This window comes from Vespa crabro, chromosome 3 (assembly GCF_910589235.1).
Source record: "Vespa crabro chromosome 3, iyVesCrab1.2, whole genome shotgun sequence".
In the NCBI taxonomy this organism is placed as follows: Eukaryota; Metazoa; Arthropoda; class Insecta; order Hymenoptera; family Vespidae; genus Vespa; species Vespa crabro.
The window spans coordinates 109,021-124,598 of NC_060957.1; the positions used below are offsets into that span (position 1 = coordinate 109,021).

At 33.7% G+C, this 15,578-nt stretch overlaps 2 protein-coding genes across 2 annotated transcripts; both read right to left on the reverse strand.

Annotated features, from left to right (window-relative positions):
• Positions 1 to 5,554: 5,554 nt before the first annotated feature.
• Positions 5,555 to 13,806, reverse strand: LOC124422654 (sodium- and chloride-dependent GABA transporter 2-like). The gene is made up of 11 exons (XM_046959429.1): positions 13,441 to 13,806; positions 11,343 to 11,654; positions 10,701 to 10,835; positions 10,498 to 10,626; positions 9,382 to 9,505; positions 8,923 to 9,294; positions 8,365 to 8,581; positions 7,514 to 7,663; positions 7,246 to 7,449; positions 6,982 to 7,152; positions 5,555 to 6,904 (listed from the first exon to the last, which is right to left on the reverse strand). The coding sequence occupies exons 2-11, from the start codon at positions 11,647 to 11,649 to the stop codon at positions 6,767 to 6,769; spliced, it is 1,947 nt and encodes a 648-aa protein (XP_046815385.1). The 5' UTR covers positions 11,650 to 11,654; positions 13,441 to 13,806; the 3' UTR covers positions 5,555 to 6,766.
• On the reverse strand, positions 13,441 to 15,401 carry LOC124422658. Its single transcript, XM_046959440.1, has 2 exons — positions 15,130 to 15,401; positions 13,441 to 14,945 (listed from the first exon to the last, which is right to left on the reverse strand). Exons 1-2 carry the CDS (start codon positions 15,384 to 15,386, stop codon positions 14,594 to 14,596), a joined length of 609 nt encoding a protein of 202 aa, XP_046815396.1. The 5' UTR covers positions 15,387 to 15,401; the 3' UTR covers positions 13,441 to 14,593.
• Positions 15,402 to 15,578: the final 177 nt, after the last annotated feature.

The window sequence follows — 15,578 nt, forward strand, 5'->3', positions numbered from 1 at the left end:
CAGAGATATTACGATGACTAAAATCCGTCATATAATAAATATCTCCAGAGGAATGTTCTTTTTTAAAGTTTGTATCTCCATGATACCTTTCGACGATCAATCGTTGATCGCAGTTAATCGATAAATAAAACAATTCTTATCGTCATAAAACAAAAAGTACAAAGAGTACACAAATAATCTATCTTATTATATGCAGTATTTATCAAAGAATAATAAATTCCTGCCGAATAAAAAATGTTCATGCAGCATTGCAACGCATTTGAAGAATTCAGATCAAAGATAGACTTCATTAAGAGTTTGCTCTTAATGAAACGAAAGGCGCGCTTCTTCTAATATGCAAACTGCTAGCCTTAGTGCATTATCTGTAATGTATTCAAGCTTCTTGTTTCGTCAAGCGTGATCAAGTCCGGATCTACTAATCCAGTTTGATACGTCGTCTTAGAGAAGGAATAGGCATTAAAATGAATATTCAAGGGAGATGAAAGAAATCGAGATGAGGAAAAGGAGAAGATACATTTGTTTAATTAACGAATTAATATCTTTTCTTTTTATTGTCGGCAAAAAATCTATCGACGTGCTCTCTCTCATTCAAAAACTATAATTATAATGAAGCTTAACATCACGTAAATATCAAGCGTAGCTCGATATCGAGGACTGCGAACGAAAGATATTTTTTTTTCTTCTCTTTCTTCTTCTCTTTTCAATTTGCATTTTTTACAATTCTTTCTTTTCATCAATCTACGTAGGAAAACTTAATCTTCCTAGACCATAAAGAAATTCTCCTTTGTATCGCATTTTTCTAGAATGCTATATAAATTGCCAACATCGAAGTTAATACTTCTCATGAAAGGAAAGAGAAAAAGAGAAAAAAGAAGGGAAAAAGACAAATGGAGGTGATGGTTCTAATTGCCACTGGAGAGTATCTTGAGCGAAACGTATCGTGTAAACTTTACTGGTGTTAGGTATTTTCTACTACTGACAAACATAACCGGTACCTTTAACCTTATTCCATTCGCCTTTGATGGTTAACGCTAATCGATCATTTGTAGAATTGAACCATATGATCAACGACAACAATGTAAAAATTATTAAATATATGCGTCTTCATCCTACGATTTTACTTGTCTCAATAATGCTTCGTGGCTATAATTGCGATAGCTACGAAGCTACAAGAAATTAATAATCAAAGAAATTATCTAATAAATGTTATCTAATTGCACGTTTGTTCTTCCAAATACTCTACTCTACTTGGTATTCTTATTTGCAAATTAAGTCCCAATCCGATGACAGTTGTTGTCTATCTAAAGAAAACTTGGAGGAAAAAGAAAAATGGCATATAAGTTAAAAATATTATTAGTCTTGGAAAGAAGATAGGGGTGCTAAGTGGGAGATGGGATGAAACGGAGGGTAATTTTTATACCCTCGAAAAAACCAACTGCAATTTTTTCTCTTTAGCAAACATTACAACGCAATATACTTGAAGTACGTTATGGTATAGCCCCGGATTTTAAAGTTTTAATGCAATAAAGTAAAAGTTCTGCAGGCTTGGAAGTAAAATCCTGTCTCCCATAAAAACTTGTATAAGTAAGTACTTATGAAGGCAGGGCATCGTTTCATTCTCTCCTTATATACCATTAAACGATAAATAATCAAGAATTTGTATCAATTATAATGCTTCATCGATATCTCGATTACTTTTTCAACATACTGCATTATCTCTACAAATCATGTACATTGAATATCGAGTTGAAATGCTGAATTCAAATACCGAGTATATTTTTCAATGAATCTTAAATTAATATTAATAAAGGAAAATATGAATCTAACGTAATGCTCTCGAATAACTCAATACGTTTAAAATATGACGTTCGCGAAATAGGTTGGGCATAAACCTACCGAATTACCGTGGCACTCTGCCGTGTCGTACGTAAGATAATTATTTTCAGTGTGTACTTCGTTTCACCCAACCCTCAGACGTCACGTAAGGCGTACCGTATCGATCCAAGATGACGATTTCTAGGTCGTGATATTATCCCGAGTAATCATTAAATAAAACTAGGATCCATATTATACGTTCTTGTATGTCTTTCTTTCGAATAAGGGGGAGGGACTTTCATCAAAAATCGTTTTTCTCATACGACGACGAATCTCGACGACGATTAAAGCATTTCATTATTTACGATCAAAATCAATATGACGGCTTCACTTTGATACTCGAAGTTATAAACGAGCATCAAACATTATATGACGCTCGTATAAATAGCATATCTATCATATTGGTCTGCGTCAACGTCATGTATAAGTCCAGAGCACTTAATTAAAAATCTATAGATATAATAACGTCATTGATTAACGGAACTTCTTTAGATCTTCTAAGATCTGAAAGATGGCTTTGCCTACGATAATTCATTACATTTACGTAGCTTACGTTGCAAGCTCGTAGATACGTACGCCAAACGTAGAAAATACGATATGTATTACGACAGAAAAATATTAGAAAAATGTTTCATCCATCATTCGGGAAGCTTAGAATATCGTTTCTTGCAGCAAAATAATTGCGCGTTCGAAGAATTATACGTAAATGACGATAACGAAAAATATAAATAATAAATGTTAGATAGATATCGGAGAATAACAATTTATCATGCTAATTCTTCATTTCGATATATAAGAAATTTTTAATTAAAATTCTAACGAATTATGTCATAGCTTTCGTTTCCTTTTATAATATCCTATTTATACAAAGAAGAAAATGATCTTGATTATTGAATCGGAAAGTGGTCTATTATGCGCGTAGGAGTCAGTCGAGACACCTCGGAGTATCAAGCGCTCACGTATGAAATATTAAATATTTCAAGTGCTGCAGGCAGTGTAGAAACACAAGTGGTGGTGCGCTTTTAGCATAAGGCGTGGTTGCGACTATACAAGAAAACCATACATTCTATGGCTGTTATCTCGTATCTTGCTTGGCTTTTTCCACGACCGAGTTTTAACAGTCCTCGTAAAATATAAATTTATTAGAAAAGACCGGTGAATACTTAGTTCTAAACTTGTAACATGACGTGTCCGCGAAACCATCATGAAGTTTCTAATAACATCGAATGAAAAAGTTCGCGAATAATTGTATAAAACGTAAGAGCGTTCAGTAAATAATACGGAAAAATAACAAAAAGAAATTAACCATGATTTAAGCCTTCTGTAACGCCGATAATGAATACTTTCCATTGCGTTACTCGTAATAAGTAGCAAATTCGAGGAATATTGAAATTTTCAATAACAAGTATAAGATGACAACAAAATTTTTTAAAACTAATCGCTTCAGTTTTCCGGGATATTAACGACTTGAAAAAGGATAAATTTTAGAACGTGGATATACAAATACATTGACGCTTTTCTTTTTTTCCTTTGGGAAAAAGTGAAGTACGAAGGACGAAAGTCTTAAATGCATTCTTTCAGCCGTTAGGTATATTATTTGAAACAGAGGCATCCAAAGGCGTCGAAGGGTGTCGTCATGACGACGGCTTCGAACCATATACGCCCAAGTAGCGTCCTGTTTGCCAAAGGTTCCTTAAGCTTTTCATTTCGTGCTCCTCAGAGTATCCTACAAGAAAATGCTGATGTCGTGTTCAACGAGTCGGTCATTCGATAACATATCATAAAAAACAAGCATCTATTCCTACCCTTTTCAACTTATCTCTCGTCCCCACATTATCATTAGTTTAACGAAAATCGAATTATCTTACGTAATGAGAAATCTATTATTTATAGTTTAACAAGCTCCGTCTATTCTCACGTGCTTTAAAAATGATGCAATAATGCTCTAATGCTCCGGATTAATTGCAATAAGAAAAAGGAAAGTACGAAATGTTTAATTAACTTCGTTAGAAAGCAAGAGGATTGCGTCGTTGAATATTTTATGAACGTATTTGATCGAGTTCGAACTTTGAAAAAAAAAAAAAAGGAATCCATACGCCTTTTAAATTTTAAAGAAGGGTACTATTCGTGACCTTTTTTCTCGTCCTTTAATAAAAGGGAAAAGGAGAAAAGGCATAGAGACGGTGCCACGCATTGCGTGACACCTTCCTCAATATACCCTACCTCTTCTATTCGTTAACTTTTATTTTTCCCTGCAATTTATTGTGAACGATGCCATGATAAATCGCCCTTCTCGAGATATATGATAATTCGTGAAAAGATTTACACGAAGCACGTACCTTTCTTGTTTACTCCTCCTCTTCCTCCTCCCTTTCCTCATTCGTTCGTTCGTAGATGAAAAAATGTCATATAATTATTGGCTCTTTATTAAACGAATAACGAAAGTGAGCGAATAATATAAGTAAAATTTATCGCTTATTATTCTAACCAAGCTAACCATTTCTCTAAGGAAATTTTTCATCCTAGTTTCACTTCTCGAAAAACTTTGATTCGTATGACCCACAGAAACCGGGCAAATGGAAATATTGTATTATAGTGGGATCGTAAATAGAGAGATATGATAAAAGTCCAAAAGTTTGTATTAACAAATCTACATAGAAAAATATTTTTTGAAAATACACCTGGATATACCGACGATATGATTGTTACGGTCGTAGATCAGCGAAATTTCTCTCTCTCTCTCTCTCTCTCTCTCTCTCTCTCTCTCTCACCCTCCTGTTACTTTTTAACCTATGCATGTACGATATACCGATAGCATTGAAAATTGAATGAAACTAGAACAAGGTTCGAATATACGGACGTTAAAATAGAAATTCTTCTGTTAAATAAAGTCACAGTTGTGTCACGACAGAATGTCATGTGTTGGACGATATAATAAACAATTAAGGAAAAAAATGAAACATGAAAATTATAAAGCTGTGCTCTATTAAATTCTGATTGCTCGCATACATTCATGCCGCACTCGACGAACTTTCGATCGATCCGAAGCTATGAAGCAATAATCTTCCATCCTTTCATCGACTTTTTATGTTAATTATTTCCTAAGAAAGAAAGTACTTATAGTTTTCTATGAAGAAACTATCTTTCCAAGCTGGTTTCAATGGGACTTTATTGTGTGTGCGCGTGCGCGTTATTAACAGAAAAATTTTCCAACGTTGAAGAAGGAGAGGTGAATGAACCTAAGCATGCGCGTTATGTCAGCGACAGGTATCGTTATCCAAACTGACACGTAAAAAATTCGTATTGTTAGATCTTAACTTTAGTGAAGTTAATCGCGTCCCGATAAAGTTCATTAGACTATTATATTCTATGCCTATACGATAATTTTCACGTCGACGGAAAATACGTGCTTGTTAGTCATCAAGGTACCTATGCAAATGCATTTTTACGCACTTATTAAATCTAATCTTTAAAGAATATCTCTCCACCTTTTTAATGTCAAAATATTGAACGATGATATCGAAACAAAATTAAATCATGGTAAATTAATTTACTTCAAAACAATCAGCATCTGATTATTATCTCTGTTTCGAAATTTGCCAGTAAGTATTTTCTTAGAAGAAAAGGAAAGGGATGATTAGCAAAATACAAAGGCAGGATTAGAAAAGAATTATCCTCATTCTTTTATCGAATTTCATTATTTTCCTTTAGCTTATAGTTACTCGATAATTCTAAGAAATGGCCATTGTTAAAAAAAATTGTTTTGCAGGTACATAGCTGTAGTATAGATTTTTACCATAGTATCTCTCCTATTTATATATATATATATATATATATATATATATATATATAAGAATTTAGAGAAGTTCTCGAGTATCTCTCTACAATTACAATCTTCGATTATAATTCATTTAGTCTACAAATATGATAAAATAAGAAGAATAATAAAATTAATTGTAATTACCGACGATTGTGTTTACGGATGATGATGAAAAAAGTATACATATATATACATACACACCCACACACACACACACACACACACACACACACAGCACGTTCTTTGTCACTGGTATTTCGTATATGTAGTTTTACCTATAGAAACTATACGTATAATAATTTAGCGCCTTATGACCTATGACGACATCGCACATCTTGATCAAGCATAAATAAGCATCGAAATCAATCTTGTTCCTTTTTTATATAAATTGATATAAAAATTTTATACTGAAATGCACAACATCGAGACGTACCAGATGTTCGTGTCAAATATTATTACTTGCGATATACATTATATAGATAAGAAAACTGTAATAAAACACTTATACCGTTTACTTCTTTATAATATCATATAATAATTTATATTAATACTAGAAATATCATCTTTCATTGTCATAACAACGTTATGCGAAAATAAAAGATAAAAGATTTTGACGTAAAATATAGGAAGCATTAAAAAGAGTTAGGTTCGTATTATATCAGCGTATCATCGTCGTTTATTACGTAAATACTAAGTAGAAATACTAAATGGAAATTCATATTTCATCGATCTTTGTCGTGGTCAGAAATACTGCTCGTTTCATATTTTCCTGTCAACACTTATCTACGCTATTGAATACTAAATTAATCAAAGAAGAAATATCTGTCCTATAAATCGCACAGCCCTTCGTTCGTTTCTATATTAATAAGATATCAACAAGTGATATATATTGAAACAATCGGAGAAAAATTAACCGGAATAGCGTCCGAAAAAAATTGATAAATAGATGTATCATATAAAAGAAAGATCTCAGCTACATTGCCATTTCACCAAATTTCAAGATAAATTGCACTCTTAAACGCCAATCTCGATCTAAGAACGTTATAAGAACGATAGTTGTTACAGTCTCGATCATGTTTGACTTAAAAAACTACTGTTCTTCGTTATCAAACCAGCACTGCTTTCTGACATCGGTATTACCGTAGATTTTTCTCCTTTAGGTAATTTCGGATGAGACATTATGTTGGGTTTCAGTCCCTTCGAAATGTTCTACAAGTAATAACGAATAACGAACATTGAGGAGAATGAAAATTTATAGAAAATATGATATTAAAGAATAATATCACCTCTTTAATCGATCCCGGTGTTACAAAGACGTAATAAATCGCATAAAGGGGTATCCAAATCATCGATGAAATACTTAAGCAAAAACCAACGATTTCCGCCCATATTGGATACTCATAATCGTTCCCATATTTCAATGGTTTATATAGGACGCATTGAAATATGAAGATAAACTGAAAAAGAAAGAAAAAAAGGAAAGAAAATCCATTGATGTATTGTCAATGATAAAAAGGGAAGATTGTTGTTCCCTCAATTGTTATACTCACTGCCATAATCACGGGCGCAAAGAAGATCCAAGAGATGTACCAAAATTTATTCAATCGTATTCCCATCATCTGGTGAACACAGTCACAAAACTTTTGTGCTCCGAAAAACCACGATATAGCTATCGTTTGGAAAAAGCATACCCATAAAATGGACATTCCACTTGCCGAATAGAAATCCATTAATTGAAATATATAAACGCCACCCTGAAAGGGAGATTTAACTAATAAATGTAAAAAGTATTTGTAGACGTTTTAAAAGATTACTAACATTTGTCACCATAGGAAGTCCTAAGCAAAACATCAGGATACAAATGACGATGGTGAATTTGCTTCGGTGAGGGCGAAGATCCGGCCAATTATCGATGATACCGGTGATGAACGAATCGACGATGCAAAATTCACTATCGATTCCAAGAATCTATAGTAAATAATTTAACGATTATCATTAAACTTCGATACGTTTGATTAATTTTCATTTACTTATATACTCTTACACGGCATTATAACGACGAGCAAATGTGTTTTTACTCCGTTGACAAATAATTTTAACGAGTTATTTTGAAAATTTTTTCGATCTTATGAAAAAATAAAAAGAAAGGGAAAAGAACTTTTTATTTATTCGGTTGCCTGTAAAAGAAAACCAATTATTCTGATAAAATAAACTTTAATTAATTTTCAATCAATCAAAAAAAGTGAAAACAAAATTGGAAAACTAAAAGGGTACTACTGGCAATGTTTTACCACAAGAAGGAAAAAGGAAAAAAAGATTACGTTACGTCCTATTCTCTACGACGATCAAACAAATAAGTCTTAAATAGAAAGGAGAAATGTGCTATCTATCTTCAATAAATCTTCTTATTTATCGTACAATTATTTTTCTTACGTCTCGTCATTTGCTATTATCAAAGAAAAAATTATAATGTAAGTCGGCGAAGGTGACGAAGTATCGAGTTCGAAACGCAAACGCATTAAAAAATATGGAGTATATTATATATATATATATATTTTTTTAAGACAGTGTATCTTTTTTTCTTTTTGCTGAAGAGAGAGAGAGAGAGAGAGAGAGAGAGAGAGAGAGAGACGTTAAAAAGTCTCTCGCTGGAACGATAATTTTCTTACGAGAAGCATGACGAAGAATATAATAGCCCAAATCGGAGCGCCAGGAAGCTTTAGAACGACCTCAGGATACGTGAGAAACACAAGGCCAGGTCCGCTCTTGACGACCTCAGACACCTCAGTACCTTGTTCCAAAGCGATGTGACCCAATATCGAAAATGTCAGACACCCGGCCAGAAGACAAGTTAGGGTGTTGACTACGCAAGTAATTAGTGCATCTCTGGAAGATAAAACTCACTAAAGATTTCACCGGAGAAGGTCTTCTTCTTCATTGATCGATCCTGCTTTCAAACAGGCTTACTTTCTCTTTTCTTTTTTATTTTCTTAACATAAAGAATCAATCCTTTCGACCGAGCTAATGAACGAGAGAACCGTTGAGGGTTTAATGTAAATGTTACAGTTCAAAAGCCGAAGGTCATCGATAAAGAGAAAGATTAATCCTTAATAAAAAAAGCGAGCAATAAGAATTTGAATTACGTGCCATCTTTAATACCTCGAGCCAAGAGTAGAAACGTATGTGGCTGTAGCAACGAGCTGTTAAAACGTTAAATATCGTTTTACCTATAACAATTGTGATGAAATCTATTGTAAGATCCCAAGGCAGGTAAGGCGCCAGTTCCAATACTGTAAGCGAAGAAAATTTGTGTAGTCCCGTCGATCCACGGTCCGGGACTTAACAATTCTTTCCATCTTGGCGTCACGTAATACAGTAAACCATCGTAGGATCCCTCCAAGGTCACCGCTCTTCCCAAAAGAATGAAAAGCACCACGTACGGGAACAAGGCTGAAAACCAGATGATCTTACCGCTTTGATGGAGGCCACGTCGGATGATAAAGTAAACGAGTAGCCAGCCGATTATCAAACAACCCAGGAGTTCCCATTGGATTCCACCGATGTTTTCGATACCGGATGTAACTCCAAGTACTCGTCGTCTGAAGATAAATAAATAAATAAATAAATAAATATTCTATATATTTATTTGTTTACTTCTAATGATCGCCGAAAGAGCGATTACATACTCGTAAAATTCTTCTACAGGTGTGGTGTGATGATAAGTCATGTTCATGGTATCATTTTTGTCATCTTGACTGATCTTACTTTCTACCGACGCATCAAAACAATTCTTTGTATTCCACCAATGTCCTAATAAAAGAAAAGAAAAAAGAGAAAAAAGGAAAAAAAAATAGAAAAGTTTAATTGCAGTATACTTACTTATATTTATACATCTACATGGTATACATACCTATATACTTTTACCCGTATGTATACGTATATATTATATGTCGGGTGTCTCATCTCGAACGATACGATTCCCAAATTTTTAGATATATATAATATTTATCGCAGCTTTTTCATAGACGGCTGTGATGTTTTCAAGATACGGAAGTCATCGCAATTTCTTTTCCAATCGATATCTATATTTTAAGCCTACCAAAAGTCGTAGAGAGAATATCTATCTATACGAATACAAGCTGCAGTATAACCTTTCATCCATATTTCATTGAGTTCTGGCGCCTTGAAATTTAACAATGTTAGCAGAAGTATTTCTCGCAAGAGATATTAGATATTATCGAACGTTCGACATTTTTGACATCAGAAGGTGTCAGAATATTTATTCATGAGAGGTAATGTTTCAATTAATAATTCAACAAATCTTTTCACTCTATATGTACACCAATATTATGAAATATTCAACGATTCCAACCAAGGAAACTAAAAAAGAAATGATTAAAAGACTTGGAAAATGTATAAAGAAAAATAAATTGGTCATCCTATGCTCTACAGAACTAAAATTGATCGCATAATAATAGTTTTTTAAACTTCGAGATACCATAACTCTGTGAAAAAGCAAATCGTAGGTGCCCGTTTTATTCGTATTGATATTCTCGAAAACTTTTGTTACTCATAAAATATCGATTTCCATTTAATAAAATTGTTATGACTTTCGTATCTTGGCAACGGACATTTCTATGAAATAGCCGCAATTAATATTACATTTTCATCCTGAAAGCTACTCTTATTTAAAGTATTTGCTTATAAAAACGATAGGATCGTAGATATATCGGCATATCGTTTAACATGAGACATCAGCTATATATTATATATATATATAGTATAATGTATAATATATTTACCACAACTACTCCAAGGGACACCAGGTAAATTAATGAAGGTGCTTATAAGATAAAAGAGAGTCCAGGCAATAATTATGCAGTAATATATGTCAAGAAAAAAAACAATAGTCATCGTGGCATATCCTACACCTACGAAGGATATAATAAAATGATTGTGTTTCAAATATATCAGGATCAAATTAACGAAGATTTCTACAACTTACCTTGTAACAAGGGACACAGTTGACTAACAAGAGTCATTCCACCAGCTCCAAGATACTGTCCAATGGCGACTTCTTGAAAAAATATTGGAATCCCACAGAATAGCATAGCGATACCGTAAGTGATAAGAAATGCACCTGCGAAGAAATAAATGACGTACTTTTTTCGATGGACTAAACGTAAATAATTACATCAACGTGTACACTCGCGTGACTGTATCTAAAAATAGGCAAAGAATTATTAAATATATGTTTTGAGATAAGAATGATTAATATTTTAAGATCTATCCAATGGTAATGTGTTCTGTCATTATGAAAGAGAAAACAAAAAAGCAAAACATTTGCAAGTAATTCAATAGAAACTTGTATAAGATTTTTCACTCCTATAATCGTGCATCACTGTCGATCGATTCCTGATATAATATGTTTATCGTTTTCTTACCGATGCATGACAATAGTAAAGGACATTATCGACAAAGTGTAGAGCGTTACCTTTCTCCAAGTGCAATAGCTTTAACAACATTCGCATAAATTAATTTCAAGCGCATTTATTCGTAACACTTTTTATGATGGCGAGGACATAAAAAATTTTCGACGATCTTAACTAAAAATGAATTATATTAATTAATGTAAACTTTAATTTACCACCGCCGTTCTTGTAGCAAAGGTAAGGAAACCTCCAGACGTTTCCTAGGCCGACGGAAACGCTGATGCATGAGAAGAGAAAGTCTAATTTATTGTCCCAACCTCCGCGCTCTGCATCTTCTTCGCGACTCACAAAATCCGTTGATCTTCCTTGTGTAGCGGCCGATGAAGTTTTCGAAACAGCATGCGATTCCTCTTTTTTCATCTTTCCTGCCGTTGGCCCAGATTTTGCTTTAAATTCTATGAAAGTCTGATCAGAATCACTTTGATTCTTCTCCCCGTCCCAATAATACATTTTTTCTGCCATTGTTTCTGAAAGAAAAACGTCTCCGTTATTAGACATGAATATTTGTTTATCTTCTTACAAATCCAATTATTTCATTTAAATGATTACGCTATTTCTGTCTTTATTTGTAAATTTTTATAAAAATATCTCATGTATGAATACATCGTTTGTTTTATATGAAAGTACTCGTAATGTGAGAACCAGTACCGTGTCTCCATTCCTCTAATTTAAATAGGCATTCGTAAGCAGGTTGCCCCAAGGATCCAAATAGCTTAGTTATTTAAAGCAATTGTCTGGAAAGCTCATTTCAAATCTCTAGTAGGCAAGTTCTACAGTATGATTCTAAGAATTAATATAGGTCCTGAGTGAATTTACGTGACCTTTGACATACGATGCATATATTTTAATGTCGCAAGATCGATTAAAAAAATGACGATGGAGCGATTATATAAATTAGTCCTTCAGGAAGAATCGTGTCATCGGACAATCCGTTATCTGGTAACATGCGATTCATGATTATATGAAGATAGGTTTTATTAAAGAAATTGTGACAACAAATTGGAAAATTACTTTAATAGAGCAAAACAAGAAAAAATGCATTCACCTTCGTGCAAAAAGTTATTCGTTAACTTTCGTTCATTGTTTTAATAATAATCGAATTAGAAATTCGAAAGAAAAGCACAAATATGTTATTGAAATTCTTGTCTGAAAAGACATTATATAAAAGCAGCCTTTTACACAGTTATACTTTCCGTAAAAGCTGTTCCTTTCTTTTCCTTTTTAATTGTTTTTCTTACTCCAGCGCGTGCACACTCAAATCGATTCAATGAATAAAACGAATCCGCAGAAAAATAACGAAGAAAAAAAGTAAGAAGAACACGCGTCGGAAAATTGTGCACGAACCTATTTGCATATATGAACACGAGCACACATATGCGCTCGTACATCTTTTATGATTGATATTAAATCCTAAATGAGTGATCAACTCGAGCAAAAATCAACTCATGGTAAATTAATCGTATTAAAAATTAGTAAGAAGGAGCGATTCGTATATCGAGAGGAAATTTATTAAATTATCATAAGACACATTATATCGAAGAATATATTAACAATATTATTAATATATTAACTAGTATATTATTGTTCGATAAGGTCGACAAATAAAAAATCTCACATCCAACAACAATAATAAATTCTTCATATAGCTTATCCTAAAATATATTTTTTGCCGTTAATATGCACGATCTTTGTATTTCCCATCTTCGTATTTTCTACGGCGGCAGAATTACCCTGCTTAAGCTGATTATAGTTATAGATCATGCGAGTTACGTAACCCTGTACACTCATCAGCAAGATCTTCGATTCGACACTCATACTCGCGCGAGATATTACTATGGACCAGTGAACGCAAATATGCATGTACGTATATGTGCGTCATCTGCCTATATATGCGATTGTTTTCGCGCGATCCAATTCGCTTCCATGGACCATCGTGCGTGCGTGCGTGCGTGCGTGCGTGCGTGCGCGCGCACACAATGCTCATGCTAGAAACCGCAGCGCAAAATCAATAACAAGGTTTATATCACGTTACTCGCGTACACGTGGACGGATATTTAACCATGAACGTTTTTAATAATAAAAATCTCTACGAGCTCTCAAATGTCCACGATATCTCAAAGGCAACTTAAACTTTTATGATATTCTCCTTGTTTATCGATCGTTTCGTCCAGACCGATTTATTGATACAAATTAATAGTCGATAAAACACAAGGCTAATATGTTAAATATCTTTAAAAGAATAACAAAACTTACCAAAAAAGTTTTCTTTGTTTTCGTTCTAAAATCTCCGTTATCTTGTTACCAAATGCGTCACAATTAAAGAAAAAAAAACGGGGGTTGGGAACGATTCTCACAATTTCACTCCAAAAATTTAAAAAAGTAATCCAATCGAGAAAAAAATCGTGAAATAAGCTTCGTTTTCGTCGGAATTAAAAAAGGTTGAAAAACATTTGATGAGTTTTTTCTTTTCTTCTTAAAAATATCAAATGGTAAAGTTAAAAAGAAAGGTCACAGTTTTGATCATTCAATGGAAAATATTTTTCTCTTATTTGTTTAATATGCCTTCGACTGAAATTACCGACCGCTATTTTGTTCGACCTACCCCACAAGGAATATCGTTACAGAATAATGCTTCGGTGCAAGACGGGGAGTAATTCTCTCTCTCTCTCTCTGTGTGTGTGTGTGTGTGTATGTTTTTATCTCCCTCCTTATACTACAGACGCATGCGCAATGAGAACGTATACCTTCTCTCGTGATCGGGCCATGGAAATCCTGGCTATACAGGAAGTCGCAGGACTCTCGTCATTTTTGTGCAAATAAATAACGAAGATTTACAAATATTATGTAAAACGTTAGAAATACATTGATTTAAAACCATCGATGCATACAGGAGACGAAGAGAAAGATTCACCAAAGAAAATATTTTAGAGATGATTAATGGAGAATCATAAAAATAAACCATAATTTACTTTATTAGATCTCAGAAAAAGAAATAATTTTATAAGAAAAGTTCATCCTAAAGTTATTTTCACGTAATCTCATGTTATCCATAATAAGAATATAAAACGCTCTAAAGCGTTCAATGTTATTCGTCTAAATAACGAAATCACGCTATTATCAATTTTACTTATAAACTATTATGCCTAATCAATTATTCACGAGATATATCCAAGTGTCAATTCATTCTTTTCGAAGGTTCAACCTACCAAAAAAATGAATGATCCGATAATCGCCAGGGAAGTCCATTCCTTCTTCCCAAATCGAATAAAAGCAAAGTAAAAGAAAAGAAAAAAGCCAGAAAAAGAGAAAAATAATCATCATTCGGATCATCGAAACGTGATATCTATATTTGTAGTAAAAATGCCAAAAAAAAAAAAAAAAACATTCTCAAAAGAATGGAATGATTTTAACATCCGCTCGATTTGTCACTCGAATTGCTAGGTATAGCTGTGTGACAGCCACGTTTATGACGTCTGGGTGAAAATTTCTCTGCTCGTTGTGTTTCCGCGACACCCGTTACAGTATGCACCGACTTCATCGATGCTTTCCTCTGCGTCTCTTTACCAAAATTCAAGAAATTCGGCTTAGGCGTCCAGTTAGTTCCATAACAGATTGGATGCACCTGCTGACGTTTCGTTTGTTTAATATCATTTGAGATCTCCGATCCATAGTCTTCGCAGAGAGAACTGAGATCGCTTCCATCCGCACCATCGCAAGAAGACTTGTCACTATCCCAGGACAAGGCAATTTCACGTATTCTATGGGGAAATTACAGTGTTAATTAAAAAAAAAGAAAAAACAACGTATACTCCAATTATTTAAAGATATGTTCAATATATTTCGATTATTAAGATATGGGCATTTGATACTGTTAATTATTCTATATTCGATGAAGAAAATTCAGTTAAAATTGTAAAAGAAACATTTCTATACAACACTAACTTCTTCGTGAGATATTCGATATAATGTTTAATCGCGATAAATAAATCCTGTAGAACGATTGAAAAATCGTCGAGGAAGGCTCTGACACGACTCGTAGATATTGCACAGGCTAACGCCGAGACTGAAAGTGACATTGAAATGGTCCAACTAATGAAGCCGGCCGAGAGAACTGGTGATTGCGTTGGGGACGGATAATACAAGGACCAAACTCGTTGCCACCAAGGATAAACTATGTCACGATATTCAGTTTCCTGCATAATTAGGGTTAGAAGAGCGATACGGTGAGAAAATAAATTCCATTATGGTGGTTCATTTAAACAGTTTGCACTTTCCCCACGAGTATACTTACGTAACTCCAATAAAACCAAACCATGCAATAAAGTATTCTTTGGAAAATCAACCAAGACCAGAAAACCGTATCGATTGCTGCCCATGCGGTGGCGATCTTG